Here is a 21015-nt window from a genome sequence, read left to right on the forward strand (position 1 = left end):
TACAGATGTACAATTTATATTTGTTTTAGTATAAAATACCTTATCTAACCTAAAACGTACTTCTAATTATCTTTATTACAGGAATATAGTTTGATTGATTAAAACTCGAATGATTTAAGATGTTATTCTCCCTCCTAATTAAACCTGTGAAACATGTCATCTAATCTCTGTTATGGTTTTAATATTCCTCACTTCATACATAGATGGAGATAATGAAACCATTGAAAACAAGGACTTATAATTTTAATAAACATTATCAGATTCCTTCAAAACTTAGTTTTTCATGGCGTCACAAAGTAAAAATATTTTTTATACTTCATCAAAATAAAATTTTGTGTACAAAGATGCAAATTTCTTTCATCTCATACACATCTAAAAGATAATATTAGGATACAAAGAAGTATTGATAAGGAGTGATAAAGCAAGGTCCAATTATACAAGTTAAACAAATTATACAAAATATTTGCACTTTTTATGATCAACAAATTTAAAACAACTGAACAGATTTAGAATAACATTGTCTGCAGCTATTGCAAATCTAGGCGAGCTTTACAAACAGAGGAGTATTTGTCTGTGCACACTTTATCGTTCCATCCCTTGGCTGAGCCCCAGTTAGTGTGCACACACGGTTCAGATCCTCCTGCATTATTTGGCTCTCCTGCATTCCACAGCTTGAAGTTGAATCGAGATCCGTCAGACCAGAAGTATGTTCCATCCTTCTGAGCGTCAGACAGTCCGATCCAGTTGATTCCCTCGGCGTGATCAAAGTTTCTGATCAGCATTTTGACAAAGTTCTCTTCTTCCAGACTGTGGATGGACACCAGGTTGGCTCCTTGGTTCACACAGTGCTGCTCTGCATCAGCCCAGGTCATCAAGGTGGCGACGTACTTGTAGCAGCGTCCATTGAAGCCAAACCAGAACGGGGGACAGCCGCCCCGCTGTAGTGTCATTTCCTGTCTGTCTGAAGGAACAACAGCAGCCAGAGAGAGACCAAACATGAAGAACAGCAAAATCATCTTGGAGTCTGATGTTCTTGATTCTGAGAGATTTCAGTGTTTTGCTGGAGGGATGGATGCTGAGGAGAGTTCTGGAGAGACAGGAGTTCACCTGTTCTCTTTTATATTCGTCAGAAAAGGGCGTCTATCGTGTTCCTGTTAATGAGCTACTTTAGTGTTTGCTTTGATTTCCCATAAACGCTGTCCCTTATTGGAACTCTTTATCCGTTTCCTTAACACAGAATGATAATCAATGAAGTTAAGTTTTTTCATATAGCACATTCAAGCAACAAGTTCAAAGTGTTTATGTCATAAAAACACAAGAATAAAAGGAAGTACTTATAAGAAGTACTTATTAACTGACCAGAACATTTGGTTTAATATTTAGAAATTATGTCATCAGACAGACAAGAAGAACAAAGTTAAGTTGCAAGTCTGGTATTTTGAAGAAATAACTAAATAAATAAGTACAAAATAAATTATGGTAAAAGAAACACAAATTATTTGAAAATTTGGGAAAATAAATAAATAAATAAATAAATAAAAAGATAAATTAATAAATAAAAAAAAATAAAGTGTCCCAGACGGTTATTGCTCTATTTTTATTTCCTTATTCTATTCCTGTAAATGTTAATGGTTTACAAGATAAATCTATTCTTGTTCCACTGAAAAGATGCAAAGGTTCAGAAATAAGATGGAGCCATATCTAATATGGTCTTGAAAAGCATCTACGATTTGGCTTTATATATCTTTTATGAAAAGACATGAAAAGCATGGACTGAAAATAGTTTCATTTCAATTTTGGGTTGAAAATAATCATTTCATGTTTGATCCTGACATGACGAGATAAGTCAACACTAGTGTCATGTAATAAATTCTTTTTAATGAGGGGATGTTGATGTCTTTGGAAGAAATTGTTTCAAAATTTGACACCACGAAAACACTTCTTGAAATATTTATGAGTAAGAAGCTTTAACTCATTAACACAAAACTACATGCCACTGTTTACATCCAGAGAGGGAATTTGTGACAAAAAATGCTTTAACAGAGGTTTAATTTCATTATCTTATAATTGGCTCATTTATGGCTCTTCGGAAACATCGCCCAGACTTAAATCATTGGGAAAAAATATGTCAATTGAGTCAAAAAGAGCATCTGTGGACGTCTCATATCCTAGACTGTAATTTTCAATTGAATTTTGAATGACGAAGCTGCATTTTAGAGAAATAAAAGACTTCAGTTGCCTGAGGTTTGAAGAAGACAAGGAGACGAGTTGCTTTGTGATTCACTTCTTTTCCATTTTACAACTGATAAATAACATACCAAACATAGGCATATTTACACATAAACAATATTACAATTGTACAAAGCCTTTTCCTTAAACTCTTACATTGTGAATTTTGTGTATTTTTTTTAATCATGCAAACAGGTTTTGAACAACAGCTTTAAAAAAACAGAACTGTACACTTCTATAACAGCGGCTAATAAAACACTGAATACAGCCTCCTGTTGTCCGTTCAACGTTTGACAGACTTATTGCACTTCTGCTGCCCTCTAGTGGCTACATTACAGCACAAAACGTATTTGACCCCCGGATGCTTTGCAGCTTTAATTAATCTCACATCTGCTCTCCTCAAAAAAACTGTGGATGGCACAAAAACCAAAGACATTTAGTCACTATAAATAAACACAGGTTTTTAATAAATAACCAACTTAACTTCTTTACACATGATCAGCAAAGGGTGTCTGTATGTACATCATGCACGGCTCTATGCTAACCAAAAAGAAAACATTTGAATGTCACTTTGAACTCAAACAGATGTGTGCTCTGATGCATAAGCCTTACCAACTATTCGCTGTGAGAGCGTCACCAGGTGCATCTTTACAATAAAAGCTTGTAATATTGTTAAAGAAGATTTAATTGTGATTATCGTATAAAAAAGTTGACATCTCAAATTGATTTATCTCAGTACACCAAGAGGTTGCTGGTATGCTGTTTAACAGGTTTCAGGCATAACTGCGCTCAATTTAAGACTGTGACATTTTTTCGCTGTTATCCCGACCGACTTCTCGAAGAACAAATACAAACCAGCAGATTTACCGGCACAGTTTCGGTTTCCAAAAGTAAAACTTCTTAAACGATAAGCGCTTGAACATCATCTTTCACTTTTATCGGCTCTAATCCTGTTAAGACAAAGCGTTTAAAGCTCTCAACAATGCTTCCAAATGGATCCAAATCGTAATGGTGACAGTCAGACTGATAACTTTTCATTTTGAAATATTTCTTCACACCATGAACCTAGAAAACATTTGGCACAGTTTGGGGAAATGTCTCCTACTGATGCAACAACTATGAAAAAAGAAAAACAAAAAAAGAAGCTCTTTCTCTGAAATCCAAATGAACACTTGTAAGAGAATCTTCACAGTATTGCACTTTATCCCTAATTGAAACCTTATAAAAGTCCAAAAAAGGCAGCAAATGCTTGTCTGAGTTAACATTTAGAATATCACAGCTGCACTGTTGCAAGGAAGTGACAAGAAGGGAGGAAAAACAAAAACAAAAGGCATTTACAGAAATGTAATAAAATAACCAATGAGCAACAAGAAGGATTTGTTGATTTGTAAGCATCAGTATATCAGACAATAGCTTTCTGCTTTCGTGCTGCATTTGTGTGTGGGCATAAAATAGAAAATGTTATTATCTAGTCAGGCTTTCCCCCACAGTGACTTGAAAAAAAAAATCTCAAAGCCATTTCCTTTGGTTCCATTAATCTGTCAGTGTCCTGAATTAGTTCTCACAGTATAAATGAGATTGTTTCGAAATGAAACATTATTTTCAGTCAGTAGGTATTAATCATCCGTCTTCTTTCTATGAAAGTGAATCAGTGGTACAAAGCTGTTCTGTTGTGCTGCACTTTGAATAAAAGACATCGACACAATAAACCTTAAAGATATATATGTATATATAAAAAAAAGAAGAAAAAAAAAGAGCAAAACATTGATCTCCGCTGGGACCGTTTCCTTGGAGACCAGGCTCAATAGCACATCTCGACAAAAAGCATCTCTGCAAGGAGTCAGGTTGGCTTCGCATGATCCAAGGAGCGGACGTCATGCTTGTTAACGGGGCAAACAGGACAGGAGAGCTGCAGCGCGGCCGGGCTGCAGCGCTCAACAGAAACGCTTGGCACTGAAAACCGCCAGCTCCACGGTATGTACAAAGCTAACTAATCGTTTCTATTCACAATAAAACATCATAGAGGTGAGAGTACGAGGGTTTGTTTCAGGCTTTCAAACCCAGAACCAGTTGGCTTCAGTTATTCCTGCACAATAACTAAAAAAGGCTGCACAACCTAATAGCAAGTCTGTGAAAATAAGTGAGAGTTATGCAATAGAAATCATATTGGACAGTCTATGATGCACAGTTAGTTTTTTTTCCTTTCTTTTTTTGTTAAAAAAAAAAAAGAAAATCTAAATGCTTTTGGGTTTGAAATGGAGACGCGGTTATCAAGTCTTTGTTGATGTTCAATGGGAGCAGCGAGATTCACAAAAATAAAGGAACAGGAAAATAACCAACTGATGACGAGAACAAAACAAAACAAAGGCCTAATCAGCCTGGCAGGTATTGTACAAACTAATCACAGCCTCCTCGTCGCTTCGCTCCGTTTCTCCGTCTTCCTGCACGGATTCGGTTTCTGCAGAAGGTTCCCAGGGAGCGAGTGGAGGTTAGAAACCCTTCACAAGCACAAGTTGAGTGTATGAAAGCCTTTTGAGAGTGGACCGTGTTGGACGACAGACTGCTGTTCATCTCACAGCACTGCTGGTTGTGTGATCTTGCTGCAGTGTACGTGCGGCAGTTTGCTGTACAAAGCGTCCCCATTGTCACACAGGTTTACGCTTAAGCGCGCGGCTCCAGCTTATGCGACAGTTCAAAGAGCGTCTGTTGATTGTCGATGATGTGCAGGTAGTGAACGCTCGCCCTCACCTCCGCGCTGTCCACTCCGATAACCTCATTGCCTAGGAGACAGACGGAGAACATGTGCTGAAGTCAAACACGAGTCTTTCCTGGAAGCCTTCCCGCTGTGAAGCTCAACGGACATGTATAAAAATAAATAAATCGAAAACAAAAAGCCCGTGTAGAAACTGTTGCTTGGTAACTGTATGAGAAAACCAAATCAGCTGACCCAGTGCAGATGCAATGCTCTAACTGAACTGCAGGTGGCAGCAGAACCCCTCCAATAATTAGTTGCAAACATCAAAAACGTTACAAATTTAGACGGTGCATTTCGCAAATTGACTTTACCTTTTATAAAACAGACATTATCCTAAATAATTAGTATAAAGATGCACATGATTCTCATTCTTTGTTTTCTTATGAATGAGTTTAAAGATTCACAAACTGTATTTTAATGAAATTGTTTTATATTGTATGCTTAACTGGTCTGTTCAGAGATGTATTCATGTTTAACATAATCTATTAAATTACACTGTAACGCCACCACTTCCTGTTGACTTTACATGCAAGTGTGCAACATAAAAAAGAAGTTATTTTGAGTGCTCAAGGAAGCATTTCATGCGTATGTGCCAAAGGACAACATTTAGTTCTTGAAGTAGCCGTCATTGCGGGAAAACAAACAAACATTATGACTTTGATCCATTGCACTTTCAGATTAAGAAAAAAAAAATATCTAAGCAGTGCCGCATGCTTGGTTGGAACCTGCTTCTTAAGAAGTGTTTGTTTTCTTTCCTGGTTGGACGTAGATCCACATACCAGACACTGACTTGGCTCTTCCTCTACCCAAAAACATCTGAGCACAAATATCTGTTTCACATCTTTTCTTTTTGTTGGTTCTCCAGATTTGGCAGATAAGAAACCAAAATGTTCTGACAATTTTCTATTTTGCCATTAAAACAAATATCCATAAATGCTGATACACACCTGGCTGGTCACTTTGGCAGTGGCGAATCATCCTCACTGTGTCTGCTATCATATGCTGTTGAAATGAGAGAGGATGTGTTCAAACACTAAAGTTTCATTATTAGCTGTGAAAAAATAGAAGATCTTTTCAGGTAAACCCTACATATTCTGTCACCTACATTTCATTCATATCAAAGGAATGAAATGTAGGTGACATTTCATTCCTTCAAAATTCAAAATATTGAATTTTTTTTCTACAGAAAAACAATCTCAAGGATTTTCAATAAATAATCTGCTGTAATGTTTGATCTAAATGTTTTAACCTGCAAAAACTTAAGACTTCACTCACCAGCTTCTCAAAGTTAACCAGGTTGTCATGAAAGGTCTTATTTCCTTCATGGATGAAAGTGATATCTAAAAGCATTGGACAGGCATATTAAAGTTTAACTCAGTGTTGTTTTTAAAATTCATATTTATGTGTGAAGGATTTAGAGGATACCTTTTAGGAGAAGAGGCATGAAAGGGATCTTAGGAGGTTTCATCCTTTTGAAGGCCTCCCTATAAGCTTTGTGGTTCAGAGATGGATCCTGTGAAGAGTCGGAGGAAGAGAGAAACGCTTTAGAAGGCTTGAAAAGAAGGGGGGAAATTTAAGGATTTGTCTATAAAGAAAGAAAGAAAGAAAAAATGCTGGAGCACATTTGAAGCTCTGCCTGCAACACTCTCTCTATTCTCACCGTGATGAGCTCCAACTCTGAGAACAACTTCTTGAATTTCCCAGGGCATTTCTGAAAACAGGAGTGTTTGAATTTAATAATCATCCAGCGCAGAGTTTGCATCTAAATCTAAATCAAAGACCAGCAACACACATCCTTACCTCCCATGTCTGGTTTAGTCTGCTGACAGCAGCTGTGTTCAGACCCATAATAATGGCAAACGCAGAGTTCAGATTTCGTTGGGCTTTACAGCTACGAATGAAGGAAGAAAACAAAATGGAAACTAAATCAGAATCTCGATGCTCCCAATTAGATTTCCGCTCTTCATTTTGTGTCCACTCACTGAGCTGCGATCTTGATGAACTTCTTCAGCAGCTGCACTCTCTTATTAAGAGACACACACATGAGCACCTCGGACATGACCCACTGCTGGACCTCGTTACAGCGCTGGAGGAGGACCGAGAGTGCCGCCGTGTGGCCGGAGCCAGGAGCGCGACTCAGAGTGTAGTACACCAGCTCCTGCTGCATGACGCATGGAAACATTTTTTGAAAGAAATCAATTGTCGAATCAATAGGAGCTATGACCAAAAAAAAAAAGAAGAATACTGCAATAGAAGCTAGGATACGTCTCCTTCTCTTATGTCAAAACAAAACATTTGACAGCATTTTTTTTTTCATCTTTAGTATCTATTATAGTAACTATAGTATCTACAATAACTATTTTCTGCATCAGCGTCAACTGCAGTGGGACTTCATCCCGTCCACCATTTTTCCCGTTGATATTTCTCACAAAGGTAAGAGGAGAAATGTAGTATTTATTCAGTATTACAGTTCAAGTGTCGTGAATTAATGCTAAATATGACACAGACGCCAGATTCCAAGCAGGTAAAGATGTCAGCTTTATCATAATGTCGATGTGAATTTATTGCTACCGATATTGTTACTGTAATATTCAACAATTTTGCTGATTTCCTAATATTGTGCAGCCTTACATAAATTCTGACAAAAAGTGTAGGAATTGTTTTTCACTAATTAAAAGATTATTAATTGCAAACTCAATTGCGGCGAGACTTGCAGTTATTTAATTTTTTTGACACAATCTGATTTGAAATGCATTAAAATGTTTGAATGCAACTCATTTATGTTTTTGTGTAGATACCTCATGGATGGATTTGAAGAGGCTCCAGTCCAGGTGTGTGAGCGCTGCAGCCACATCCCAGGTGTTGATGCCCAGGAGACGAACCGGCCTCCTACTCAACTCGGCGCAGTCCGTTAGCGGAGGCTGCGATTACAAACACACACAAAAATATATATATATAAAGAAATGTCAGATATACAGACAATCTATTTATTTAAACTGCATTAAATATTGTCTCCTCTTCTGAATAAATTATGTTTTAATAAAAGTGATCCTAATTACGATACTATAGCATGAATTAAAGAAGAAAAAACATCTGAAAATTCATTCCCATGTCTGATTATAACATACCGCTGCTGACGTAACAATACCATAAGGAGAAAAAGTTCTGAGGAAGTGTAACATTATCTTGAGATTCATCTCTACAGAGAAATTGATTCATGAATACAAAAGAATATTTACACACCAAGATCTCAGTGAGGTCCCTGTGACAGGCCACCAGCTTCCCCTGTGGGGTCAGAGACTCTGAATAGACACAGTCGCTGGGCTGCAACATCCTCCGCTCTGCAGAGACAAATAATAACAAAAGGAGAGATGATTATGATAATTAAGATCTAAAAAAAAAAGAGAGATGGAGAGAAGTCAAGTTCCATTTGGGTTTGTATGTTCTAGAAATAGTTGCTCACAAAGCATCCAGGAAATCATCACTAGGTCTGAAGTTACATAAGGTTTTATAAACTCGTGCATAAGTGAATCTCAGGAGAAACATTTATTTTTTGAAAAACGGTGTGAATTCACTGTGCACCTCCGGTATGCGACACCACGGCCAGCACCATGTCCTCCTCTGCTTTGTCCAGCTTCAGACCCAGAATCCGCAGAAGCTCCCGAGCCTCCAGAGCAGCGTGTGTGTGGACACTTAGGTAGGAGTCAGGACTCACGTATACGCAGCATATCACTGGAAAATTGATTGAAAATATTTACCATTAAGGAGAAGAAGCAAAGAGCTTCAGGAGCAAACACATGCAAAGCTCAAAGAGGACAGCTTGACTAAATTAATGTTAAGTACAAAATTGGAGACAAAGACGGAAACCGTCTGTGTTAAGGAAATTTACATAAATCAAAATTCTGTTATTATCCATAATTATGTTGAGCTGCTTTGTATTTTTGTCTCACTCACCCTCTCTCTGGTCCGCTGGTGAATTGCGAAGCTGCAGACTGTTCTCCTTTAAGCTCATCTGCTGGTACGCTTGCTTACTCTGACAGACAAAGAAGAACAACCACTGAGTTTTGAAAACCTCCAAATATGATGTGGCGTCTTTTTAACAGACCTGTTTTAACTCAGTGTGAACAGCAAGTTTACCTTCATGTACTTTTAAATGTGAAACTGCTTACTTTGCGTACCTTTTGGTTGGGAGGGCAGTCGTCCACTGTGCTACAAGACGACAACACACACAGTAGTAAGCAGGAATTTAGCAACTAGATGCACAAACTTAAATTGATCCCATTTGACAAGAAGTGCTTACTGTCTGCGACGCAGAAGCTTCTGAAACTCTTTCAGGTCTTTCTCCAGCGAGGGAAACTCATACAGATCCTCTAGGACGTACCTGTACAGCGTCTGACAGACAGAACAGGAAGATGATGATCATTGATGACAGCAGGACTTATTAAAGGAAGAGTTAGTCTTTTCCAAAAGGGTTAGTGTGATGCTGAATAGTCAGGGTTGTGAGGAAAAAAAAAAAAAACTCAACTTGCAACAAACTGACACCAAATGCGTTAGCTTTACATATTGAATCTTGCAGTACATAGGCTGGTTTATTGTGAGATATACTGAGGTTTTATTTCGCAGCTGTGAGGCATTTTAATGTGAAATTAGTGAAAGTGTGAAAAGCATATGTGAATGTTTATCAAGTAAAAGTCTCTTAGAGTATAAAAATCCTTTCAGACAGAATGAACTAATGGTTCCAGCTAAAAGTATCTTAGGAGCTTTTCCTCAACAGCAGCTGCATAATTCAAAACTTTATTTTCCTGATTGTTGAACTTTGACAGAAACCAATGAACATCAGAAATGCAGAACTATTTCAGCTTTTTTTTTTAAAAAAAATCTAATTAAATAAAAACAAACAAAGACACACATGGTCACACATGAATACAAACTTTTTTGCGGCGCAATCCCAAACCAACATGTCAAGTTTCATTTTCATAACTAACAATACAAGCTTTTTAATTAGTGAGATTAGTCAGATGTTCAAGAAAATATAAGAAAAAAAAAAACTAAATACCATTAAGCTCATTATTACCAGAGTCTGAGCAGCTGATTTAATAACCAATGTGTGATGAAGCACATGATCTGAAGTGCAGCGTGTTCACATGTGTGTATGGTGTAGAATTAATAACAACCTTGTGCAGCTCAACACACTCTCAGACAAACACGCACGCAGGCACGCACACACACACGCACACACACACACACACACACACCTCTTTATCACTGTCATTGACCCTCCGTAGCCCCACAAATCCCAGCTTCCCTCTCATCCCTCTGTTACTAGGCAACTATCACCTGGGTTACGCACTCCACATAAAATGATACCCTTGCCAATCCTACCACTCTGGTTTCTATGGCAACCCGTCGGAGCGCAAAGGAGCAGTCAGTCAGTTTATGAAAGAACGAGCAAGTGGAGGGGTGAGTGTGTGGGTGTAACAGAGTCTGTGTTCGCTGCCCCTCTGGAAGAACCCAAAAAAGGTCCGGTCAGATTCTTCTGGTAAACTCACTTTTGACTTATTACAGCTAATAACTAAACCTAAGCTAGTTACTTTCATCACTGATTAACAACTACAACTATACCCCTTCAATCCATGGTGTTTTTATAGAGCTGGAAACGTTAACATTTAACAGCAAAAAGAAAAAAGTCACAGACAAATAAAGTCCTCAGTTGACCTTATGATAAAAAAAGGACACCTTACGATCAAAATGATGGTGTGTATATAGAAACCCATTGACAAGCAAGTGTTAGAAGTGACTGCCATACCTTCATGAAGCTCCTGACATGCTCCTCCTCTTTGAGGAAGTCCTTGTAAAGCCTGCTCCAGTGGGACACGAGCCGCAGTACTTTGCGCTTCCTAAAGAGGGCGTCTTTGCCTTCCTCCTGGCCCCTGCAGCGTGCACTGCTATAAGTGAACGTGGTCAAGGAGACGACAAACCAAGAAGTGAAGGGGCAGTGTGTGTGTGGGATTTGCATGCTGTAAGGATATTGTCCCAGCAGCGCCTGACAGAGGTCGTGAGTGGACATGAACACAAGGTAGGTCAGCAGGAAGTCGTCCAGCAGCATTTCTGAAACACAAAGCACATCATCATCATGAGTCATTTTAAATACCTCTGATGTTACTTCCTTTATGCTATTAAACATTTAGAATAGACAACATCCGACACCTGAGGCCCTTTGATTTGTTATGAAGTTGATGAAATTAATAAAGGACCAAGCAATGATTGGCAGATAAAAAAATAAACAGATGTTGCACAAAAGGCAACATTCCTTTCTGGAAGAAAAAAAAACTAGAACTACACCAGTTAATGATGATAATTATCCCAGTAACCACTCTGTTGGCTGATTCCTCTCTGGTAAAAGAGCCAGCAAGTGTCAACATGACATTTAATAAACTAAAACTGAATGTTGACTTGGAAATAAACAGATCAGCATTCACTAAAGTGTTAAAATGGTGTAGCTTGAACTCTCTCCACTTGAGGAGGCACAAGATACAAGACTTGAGATCAGCAGATGAAACATCTTAGCCACTACCGAAGTACACTTGTTCTGTCCACTAAGGGCGTTGAAATCAAACCAACTGCCCAAAAAAAGCTTAGAGATATGAAGAATGAATGTTACTTCAAATATTATAGTATGACTCATGACAAATAAAACATCCCAGAACTTCACTTCTTTTTCTTATTATCTTTTGGATATCAGGACCCAGCTTGGCATGAAGAAACTGAGATATCCAGATTTCCCCAAATCTCTGTGAAAACCTTAGCTCTTCTTTGTGAAACCATTATAGTGAATCATCTCTTGTGAGTTGGATCCATGTAGAAGGTGTAGTTTACACTATATCACAAACAAGACACCAATAGCAAATGTTTCCACGTTTGTATTGAAAAAAAATTGTAAACAAGTTAGAAAATTTCATTCGGGTACCAGATGTTTTTTGACAGTTTTACTGCTGTTATTACATATAGTGGCCTGAAAAGGGTTAGGTAATATATGTGCCATAGCTGTAAACGTTAAGAAAATGTTTTAAACATCACCACATCTAAACTAGCTGTGATAGATCAGCTGCATGAAGTTACAGGCTTGTGCATGAACATCATAACCCATTAACTCAAGTGTTTTCATCACAGCACGGGTAGAGTAGAACAGATTGAAGTGCAAGTGGGATATCATGAGAGTGCGAGGCTCAGCAGGTGATCATTGGGTATGAATCAAACGGAAATGGCCCTCAGCGCCCATGGGTAATGAGCCATTGTTGTGGGGTAGGAGTGTGTTCACGTGTGTATGTGTGTGTGGGTGTGTGTGTGTGTGTGCGTGCGTATGTGTGTGTGGTGTCAAAGTGTTTTCCTGCAAAAGAAAAAATTAAAAAATGTGACCCAAATGTGGCCACGTGAGGCAGAGAGCACAGAAATCAATTATAGAAGACCGAGCACAGGCCGTGGCATTAATATTTGATCAGCTGTCCTTCTTTTAGAAATAAAACTGCAACTTTTTTCACAGAAATATTTCAGGCACTTTTAGGGTCTGACAGGGCCCGTCATATCTCAAAAGGCTCTTAACTTGCTTCGCTGTTACCGTCTTTACTTTGCGATCGATAAAACTATTTCTCCACCAGGTCTGTTGCTGCTCCAAGTCTCCCCGCTTGGCCGCTCCATCACGTCTTCCAACAGCTTCCCTTTCTCTCTTTATCCCCCGTTTTTCATTTTCCATGACTTGCCGTTTATATTTCCTCCTACTACTCCTCACCTCCTACGCTCACACTCTCTCGGCTCGGTGCGATGATAAATATCCATTTTCATCTTGAACATATGCCCCCCTGCGTTTGCCCGCTGGCATGCACAAAGTCAAACACATAGTTGCAGATGGCGCAGCGTGCACACACACACATGCAAGCAGCACCCTAATGAATAACTCATTCAGTTCTGACCTTGGGGATTTTATCTCTTGTGAGCAAGAAGGGAAAAAGGTGGATAAAATGTGTGTGCTGAACTAATCGTGGTAATCTGCTGCTTCTGTTTCCCCCCCCCCCACACCTTTGTGAGTGTATGTCCGTTTTTTGTGTTCACAGCAATGGGGTGTTTAGGTAATCGCGCTCCATGAAAGCATGTTAGAGCAGGTTCAACACGCTGCACAGCTAAGCCAGTTAAAACAGCACACTGATGCATGGCACCACCTCAGGGACTCGCGCACACAAACATACGAAACACCATATATGTACATGTTTCCTGCGGCTGCATGAGCGCACAGGACAGGCAAACACGGGCACAGTCTCAGACTCCTGCCTCTCTCTCTCTCTCTCTCTCTTTACGTTCCTTTACTCTCCTCTGTGAATAAATATTAGCCGGACTTCCTCGACAAAGCCCATCTCAGTTCTCTCCCACATTTATCTCTCCCTCTTTCTTCCTCTGCTTCCTGCAATTCAGTGAGATGGCTCCCTGTGGACTATTCGTAGCTGCTGGTACTGAGGTCTGAACTGATGCATAAAGACTCCTTGTCTTTAAAAGCAAAAACAAATCCTAACAGGCAGTGGGATAGCTTAATAATACCCAACTAGTGTCCCTGATGTACCAAATTAATAAAAGTAGAATTTAAGCAGCTTTTGGCTCAAAGATAATGCTTAAAGTGTTATTATTAAAAAAAAAAAGAAAAGAAAGAAGAAGCCATTTTGAGGAAGGTATGCTGGAACAAATTTTAAGAAATACACATTTTTGTTTTACCTTGTGCAGAAATGTTAATCCCAAATTTAGAAACGTTACTGATAATCAGATTTGGAAATGTTGAACAAATCTGAGACTTTCAATTTAGTTTGCATGCACAAACCACTTCTATCAAACGCATAAAGATGGTATTAAACACGTAAAGATAGTATTACTGCACTGTACAATTTCTTTCAAAAGTATTCGCATTCATTAACATGCTAGAATTATTAAGGACAAATTAGAGTAACCAGAAAACGAGGGTGTTGTGTTTTTGGAGCGTGGAAGGAAGTCGTGCCCCGGAGAGAATCCACACATGAACTGGGAGATTTTGTAAACTTTTTAATTAACCTTTATTTCACCAAGAAAACCCCACTGAGATTAAAAAGCTCCATAAAACTTCAAATTGGGATTCTACCCAAGACCTTCTTGCTGCAAGGCATCAGTGGTATCAGCTGCCCCACCATGCAGCATTTTGCCCATCTAGAAACTAAAATTTGTGCTATTGCACTGCTGAAAAATAGTTTGTGCTCAATCAGATGCAGAGTCTAAATGAGAAGCAATTTTAATTGCTTAGTTTCAAATGAATAAGGTTGATACATGAAACAGATTTGATCAAAAGCCTTTTCAGAGCAGCTCTGGCTGCATGTTAAGGTTCACAGTCCTGCTTAGAGCCAGATTCAGTATTTCGCTCCATCCATTCTCCCATCAAAACTGCTGAGCTACGATGCCTCAGGTGAAATACACTATCCTCTCAACCTGATGCTGATAAAGTCCTGAAGTGTTGTTTTTCTACCACATACCATGCAGGACAAAATGTTCACTTTTGGTCTGATTTGACCAGATTACATGTTTGCACTGCTGCTTACGGGGTTCTCCAATAGCACTTTTTCTTCTTGCCACTGTTCTACATGTAATTGTTGTCATTTCAACAGAATAATCCAGTTGAGCGGTGGATCTTTGCAGCTCCTCCAGAGTTACAATTCACCTCTTGGCTGCTTCTTGGAGTAATGTCCTCCTAGTTTAGACTAACGGGTTTTGTAATGGTTGGTTTGCAGCTGTGTCGTACTCCATTTTCAGATGATTCATTTAACACTGCTTTGTGTAATCTTCAAAGCTTTGGATGATGTTTAATAACCCTGCTCTGTTTTAATCTTCTCCACAACCTCATAATACTGTTTTTCACTTAATTGCTTAAGTGAAAAAACTTCCAAAATCTTCACCGAACAGTCTGGTTTATACCAAGATCACACAAATTGTTTTGAACAATTAGCTGACTCCTGGAGGCTACTGGTTATATTGGATTTTATTGAGAACCATCAGAGTAAGGGGGCTGACTAAAGGTGCATGCTACACAGATTTTATTAAAAAGACCACAAGGAACACCAACAAATACCAGCTGCAGCTAAAATAAGACATGAATCCAAAACATCTCTGAACATTACTTGCTGTAGAAATGTCTTGAGTGCCCTCGAGCTGTTATTTCACAGTCTCATTATAGCATTTAACCTCCTAAATGTTCCTCATATTTACGCACAATCACATGGTTGAATGACTGCACCTGGATGGGCTGACTCATGCAGCTGCAATCATATAGAGGCTCCGACAAGAAGTGCACACCTCGTCGGTTTGAAGCCACTTGAGATTAGAGTAAAACTGAAAGCTGGACTGTGTTGGAACTTGTGCTGCACTGAAAAGTTAATTCCTAGGAAGCGTTGTGGTATGAAGCGCCCTGGTATGTTTTTACAAAAGCAAAGTCAGGTATATGATAGGTGCGGTTTGATTATTTGTCTAAAAGCACTTACTGACTTCAGCCATCACCGTTTTAAATCCAAGTTTAGTTTTTTTCTAACATTTCGAATCAATATTTTTACTGATTGTAGTTTGTGACAGAGATTGTTTGGTGTGTGTTTTTAACCTTACCGCTCTCTCTGTTCTCCATCGCTCCCCTCTGATCGTCCAGACGGAGGTCGCTGAGCAGATGCTCCAAGATCTTCAGCGGCGTTCCTGACACTACCACGTACCTGTAGGGCGAAGAACCGCAAAAGTCTTCTTCAAAAAGACTGGAGAACAAAGTGCGGTCACCTCCATCTCTCCATCTCCTCTCCTTCTCTTCCTCCTCCACGTCTTCATCGTCGATGTAGGGAAAATGGGGAACGTCAAACGCACATGTGTCCGAAACGCCACAATCTCCATCCTCAGTGCCCCCCTCACAGTCGTCTTCATCATTATCATCATCGTCAACTATATCCTCCTCTGCCTGTGCAAGAGTAGCTAGCTCAGAGTTCATTTTCATGTCTTATCACATGCCAACAATCTGTCCTCCTCTAAGTTTTGCATCCCCAGGAGGGGTGGGGGGATCCTCCCTGGGGTTCGATGTCTCGCTGGCTGCTGCTGTCAGCTATAAACCTTTGAGATTAAAGCCCTCTCTCTGACAGCTCCTACAGTAGCCCTGCGAGGGAGCTGATTGTTACTGAGGACGCTTTGAATTGTGTACACACACACACACGCAGGCAGACTCCTAACCTGTCTGACACTCCCTGCTTTGTGCCTCAGGGTCTTGGCAGACACTGCAGAAAGAAATCAGCTTTGAATGTGTACACTATACGACCCTAAATAAATAGAATCTTGGTGTCATCTTGTTTCTCCCTTTCAGCTGAGAACAAAAAGCCATTCTCTCTCTTCTGCTCCAAGCTAGAAGCTTAAGCATACATTATCTTGGTCACACACAAGTACAGTTTCAACAGCCCCACTGCTATTTTGCACCTCTGCAAGTTGAGATCCGAAAAGCAAAAAGAGAAAAGTAGAGGGAGGAGGACGGTAATTATGTGTTTTTGTTGTTAATGTTAGTGTGAAGGGTTCTCATTATGAAGGGAGAGGGACAAACCTCTTATTGCAGTCGTCCTCTCTGGACACGCCCCCAGACGATGTAGGTGAGGGCCGGTCGGACGGCGACGTCACTGATGATGTTACTCTCCGCAACACCAACACGTCCCGTCCTCTCTCCTTCAGACAAACCCTCCCCACTGCTTCCTGGAGGGGACCAAAAAAAATAAATAAATAAAGGCATGTCACAAGGACAAAACTGCTGGAAGGCCGAACACGCTTGATGTATAAATCACCCAGACTTCATAATGGATCCTAGTCTTAAATTTCAATACCTTAATCTACAGTGTCTCCTGATTATTTAGACAGTAGTTACTTCATATATACATGTGCATATATATGTAAACCATTCAGGACTAATGCAACCATGTGTGCAAACAGTACATACTAGCAGAGCACACAAAAGCCTGACATGTTGAAATTCCAGGTGCAATTACAGGCTTTGTCCACCAGGGTGCAGTGACAATTCTGAATATCAAGGAACATTCTGAACTACAACAAGAAGCACCTTATAACCACTTTGGCAGGTCATAATAATTAAATCCCTGAAAGAGAAAATTAAATTGTGAAATAAAACTAACTGAAAAGACATGAAATAGTTATACAGCAAGTTCAAGCATATCAACACAGCCTCATCTGGCACCATCAAAGGGAAGCATTACATTTCCCTTCTTTTAAAGGGGTGGTGGTGCTACATATTAAATTACACTGCAGGGAAAGCTAGCTATGTGGGCTGACACCTGAAATTATCTCATCCTCAAAAAAGGAGCAGCAGCAGCTCTGAGAAATACACAGATACACGTTTGCCGTGACAGTCCAGCGAAATAGAAATAAGTCCCAGGTGAACAGAAGAAGAAACAGCCTGAGGTGAGAAGTGAAAAAGAAGACAAGAGATAGAGATCAAAGGCAGTGGAGTAGGAGCAGATGCTCTCTGCAGTCTGTGTCGCAACAAACGACACTGACATGGAGTTCCTGACATAAGGGTTGACTTTTTGTTTAGTTGGGTCATATTTAACAATACTAAACCTAATGATTTTGAGGTGAAAGTTGCACTAAGGGCTAACCTTTTCCAAGCCCTAACAAAAGCATTTATAAGTCAGAGTGTGGAGATTTCTTTAAATGATCGCTCAGATTCCTCGATAACACTAAAAAAAAAAGAAAAAAAAAAGACGTGCACCAGCAAGCAAACATAAACAAATCCACACACGCCATCTCTTTGACTGTCAGATAAAAGGGAGCGTCTGATCCTGAGAGGCAGCAGGTGGGACATGACTTGGGTCAGACAAAACAATATGCTCCCAGATCTCTTTGTGATTCCTAATGAGTCATTCTAGCAAAATGTGCTCCAGATGTTCAGCTGCTACCAGATCCTCCTACCCAGGTGTGATACCGGTGGGTTTTCAGCTGCACGGTGCATTTCCAAGGTGTTACAACCACAAATTCCTGTGACAAAGTATTTGTAAACGTCAATAAAAATACATTGATTTCTAAATGTTTTAATATTCTAAATTTTACTCTGATACCACTAAATAAAACTCAATTCAACCAATTCGCCTAATTAGAAAATAGAGCCCACCTGGGAGTAAATATGAATCCAATTCCTTTTTAACCATCTTAGAAGTTTAGTGGGACAATTAATGAACAAACGGCATCATGAAGACTGACTGTTCATGAATATAGTTTGTCCAGAAGCAGGGTCAGGTTTTAAAACAATATCCTAAGTTTTAGATATCTGTCAGAGCATTTTTAAATGGTGAATTAACTAAATGTTTGCAGTGTTTTCCAAGTTATACAGACCACTCAAAGTGCTTTACAATGGAGAGACTTTCACCAAATGACACAAACATGCAAACTTTCATACAACAATAAGCAGCTCAGTTATGAGGGTAAAGTGAATCATCCTCCCGGCACATTAACATTTGGCTGGAGGATGTTTTTATTTAAATACAACCGCTGTTTTTTATACAATAAATAAATGAGAATAAAATATGTTTAGTTTTTTGCCACCATAGTTTTCATCCCCTTTCTGTCCTGAAGCAAAATTTATCAAATAACTGCAATTCCTCACATTTTTGTTTCAATCACAGGAAACTCCGAAACGCTAAAACGTACTATAAATTACAATGTCGCGTTGTGAATGTGACAAAATTAAACTTCCGCTGCTGTTATCATCATCAAGGTGGAGCCACAAGATTAGCATTGTTTGCCTGTGATGGCCAATTTAACGAGATGTGACACCGTTCAATTAATTACGCTGGGGTCTGGCTCCAACACCACACCCAACAGCTCAGATGTGATGTCAAGATATAACATTTACTACGTGCTGCAGGGGATACATGCAATGAGACCACATTGCCTATGATTCAAAAACCAGCCAACGTTATCAGCACTGGCTGTTCCTGTCTCAAGGGTCAGATATCTAATAAAGGGGAAGCCAGCCAGAACTACAGACGTTATGTAACCAAGAACAAGCACTGTATAAACAAAGAAGAAGAAAATGCGTTGTGTTCCTTTACATCAATGCCAAGAAAAACAGCTCTGGGTTCAAAATAGAGCAATGGAGTGTTAAATACACAAGATTTAAGATAAAAATCTTCCAGAAACCAAGTCAAAGTTAAGCACAATTATTACAATAACTGTTTCGTAACAATAACCTCTGAAAACATTTCTCGATTTGAGCAAGGAGATCATGTTAGCCTCAGAAAGGCTGCAAACCTTTAAAAAGGAAAAATATTCAGAGAAGGAACACAAATATTGTGAATGGGAGAGACCAGAAGCTTATGTAATAAAAAAAAAAAAAAAAAGAGAAAAGCAAGCCAGATGGAAGATGGGAGACTGGAAGCTACTGTGAAAGTACACAAATGAGAATGGGAGTAACAAGGACTTACTAATGACAACAAGCAGAACACATTTAAATCTGATATGCAATATTCAATAAAGTTGTTTAATTTCTTTTTGTTTTGTTTTCACTTGCTAATTCCAACTTTTTTCTAAGGTCGATTAAAACCCTAAAGCAGATTTTATACTGGTATTAGTATTGAATTAAACTGAAAATGAAAGAATGAAGGATTGTACATTAGCAGTTGAACATCATAACTAGCAGGGTGTCAGACAAATTCAGTTTCAATTCAGTTAAATACAGTTTTCTTTCCCAGATTTTGCCACATCTCTGTTTCATAACAGGGAAACTTTATGCGACAGAACCTGGGGATTTTAGAGCAGAAAATAAGCCAATACCCTCAATTCAAACTACAAGTAAAATGTTCATATTAGGTGCATGAAAATAAAAAAAAACATTATGTATTTCACACCCTACAATAAATCAGGATGCTTTTTCACAGTTTTTCTATGTTATTCCTACAGTTTAATATCTTCCATGTGCGGCCATATGATAACATTTCAAGAGGAAAGGTGGACTTCATGGAAACCTGAGAGGAAGTTTTCTCTTCCAGGGACTGGGCCCTATCTGTGCTGTGATAGAGCAGGGCACAGTTCCAGGGAAAAATGGATAAGAAAATGAAACCCAATCCTTTTAGGTCAGCAGCACGAAAAAACAAACACTGTATTGTAATTCCCTCACCATGTGGGAAGTAACACCAGCACAGCTGTGAATATACCTGAATTCATGAGCGCATCAGAAAGTCAGCGACCTTGTACTCAAGTAAACTTTGATGATCAAATAAAGCAATATGAAAACTGAAGTCAGAAGAGACTAGAAGGCAGAGAGGCACTCGGCTCAGTCTGCAGACACCAGTCGTATCGCTATGGAAACAGCTCGCATTGGTTTGTCAGAGCTTATCCATCAAGAAAGAAAGGAAAACAAAATAATCTAGAAAGAAGAACAGCATCTGTTGTGAATAGAACTGATTGCTTAGATTTGATTTCCACCCAGTTCAGATGATTATTTGATTCAGAAGAGCCTCGTTAATTTGAATTAAAAGTTTCCTTTCACGGGTACAGGTAAAAGAGATGTCTGAAATATAATTATAGCCACAAGGTAGAGTCTGACTCTGCAGGCTTAACACGTGAAATTAAGGGAAATGTACCATAAAGTGTGATTCTTAGGATATACTCCAAGTACATCATTTTTACATCCTGATCAAAGCACTTCTACGTCTTCTGTACTTGCAGTGATCCCCTAAGAAGCCATTACTAAGGAAGTACAACAACGCAACACTTGATTTGAAAATGTGTGTTTTATATTTAATTAGAGACAAAAAATACCATCACAAATTAATTAAATCATTAGTTTTTATAAGTTCAGTTAGTTTTTAAAAGAAGATTTGACTTTTATTTCCCCCCAAGTCAAATCTTCAAAAATCTATTTAAATAGTTCTTGAATATTTACATAAAATAACAATGCTAAAGTAACAGCAGTTTAAAATGAAAAAAGTGAGTAGAGCCCGCTT

General features: G+C 39.0%; 1 protein-coding gene and 1 pseudogene across 1 annotated transcript in view; both read right to left on the reverse strand.

Moving 5' to 3' along the window:
- Positions 1 to 228: 228 nt before the first annotated feature.
- LOC106905997 (ladderlectin pseudogene) lies at positions 229 to 1775 on the reverse strand (annotated as a pseudogene).
- A 493-nt stretch (positions 1776 to 2268) lies between these two features.
- Positions 2269 to 21015, reverse strand: part of rapgef5a (Rap guanine nucleotide exchange factor (GEF) 5a) — a 48575-nt gene continuing 29828 nt past the window's right edge. The window contains exons 10-26 of the mRNA XM_088010194.1: positions 16608 to 16753; positions 15644 to 15744; positions 11014 to 11092; positions 10791 to 10935; positions 9285 to 9376; positions 9163 to 9193; positions 8939 to 9017; positions 8567 to 8716; positions 8228 to 8325; positions 7783 to 7905; positions 6967 to 7145; positions 6785 to 6875; positions 6645 to 6695; positions 6410 to 6497; positions 6260 to 6324; positions 5932 to 5986; positions 2269 to 5009 (exon numbers count right to left, since the gene is read on the reverse strand). Of these exons, the coding sequence (XP_087866320.1) occupies positions 4891 to 5009; positions 5932 to 5986; positions 6260 to 6324; positions 6410 to 6497; positions 6645 to 6695; positions 6785 to 6875; positions 6967 to 7145; positions 7783 to 7905; positions 8228 to 8325; positions 8567 to 8716; positions 8939 to 9017; positions 9163 to 9193; positions 9285 to 9376; positions 10791 to 10935; positions 11014 to 11092; positions 15644 to 15744; positions 16608 to 16753 (1692 nt within the window). The 3' untranslated portion in view covers positions 2269 to 4890. The remainder of the gene's footprint in view (positions 5010 to 5931; positions 5987 to 6259; positions 6325 to 6409; positions 6498 to 6644; positions 6696 to 6784; positions 6876 to 6966; positions 7146 to 7782; positions 7906 to 8227; positions 8326 to 8566; positions 8717 to 8938; positions 9018 to 9162; positions 9194 to 9284; positions 9377 to 10790; positions 10936 to 11013; positions 11093 to 15643; positions 15745 to 16607; positions 16754 to 21015) is intronic.

Source organism: Poecilia mexicana, unplaced genomic scaffold, assembly GCF_051168715.1.
Source record: "Poecilia mexicana isolate PSO_F unplaced genomic scaffold, ASM5116871v1 scaffold_11, whole genome shotgun sequence".
Lineage (NCBI taxonomy): Eukaryota > Metazoa > Chordata > Actinopteri > Cyprinodontiformes > Poeciliidae > Poecilia > Poecilia mexicana.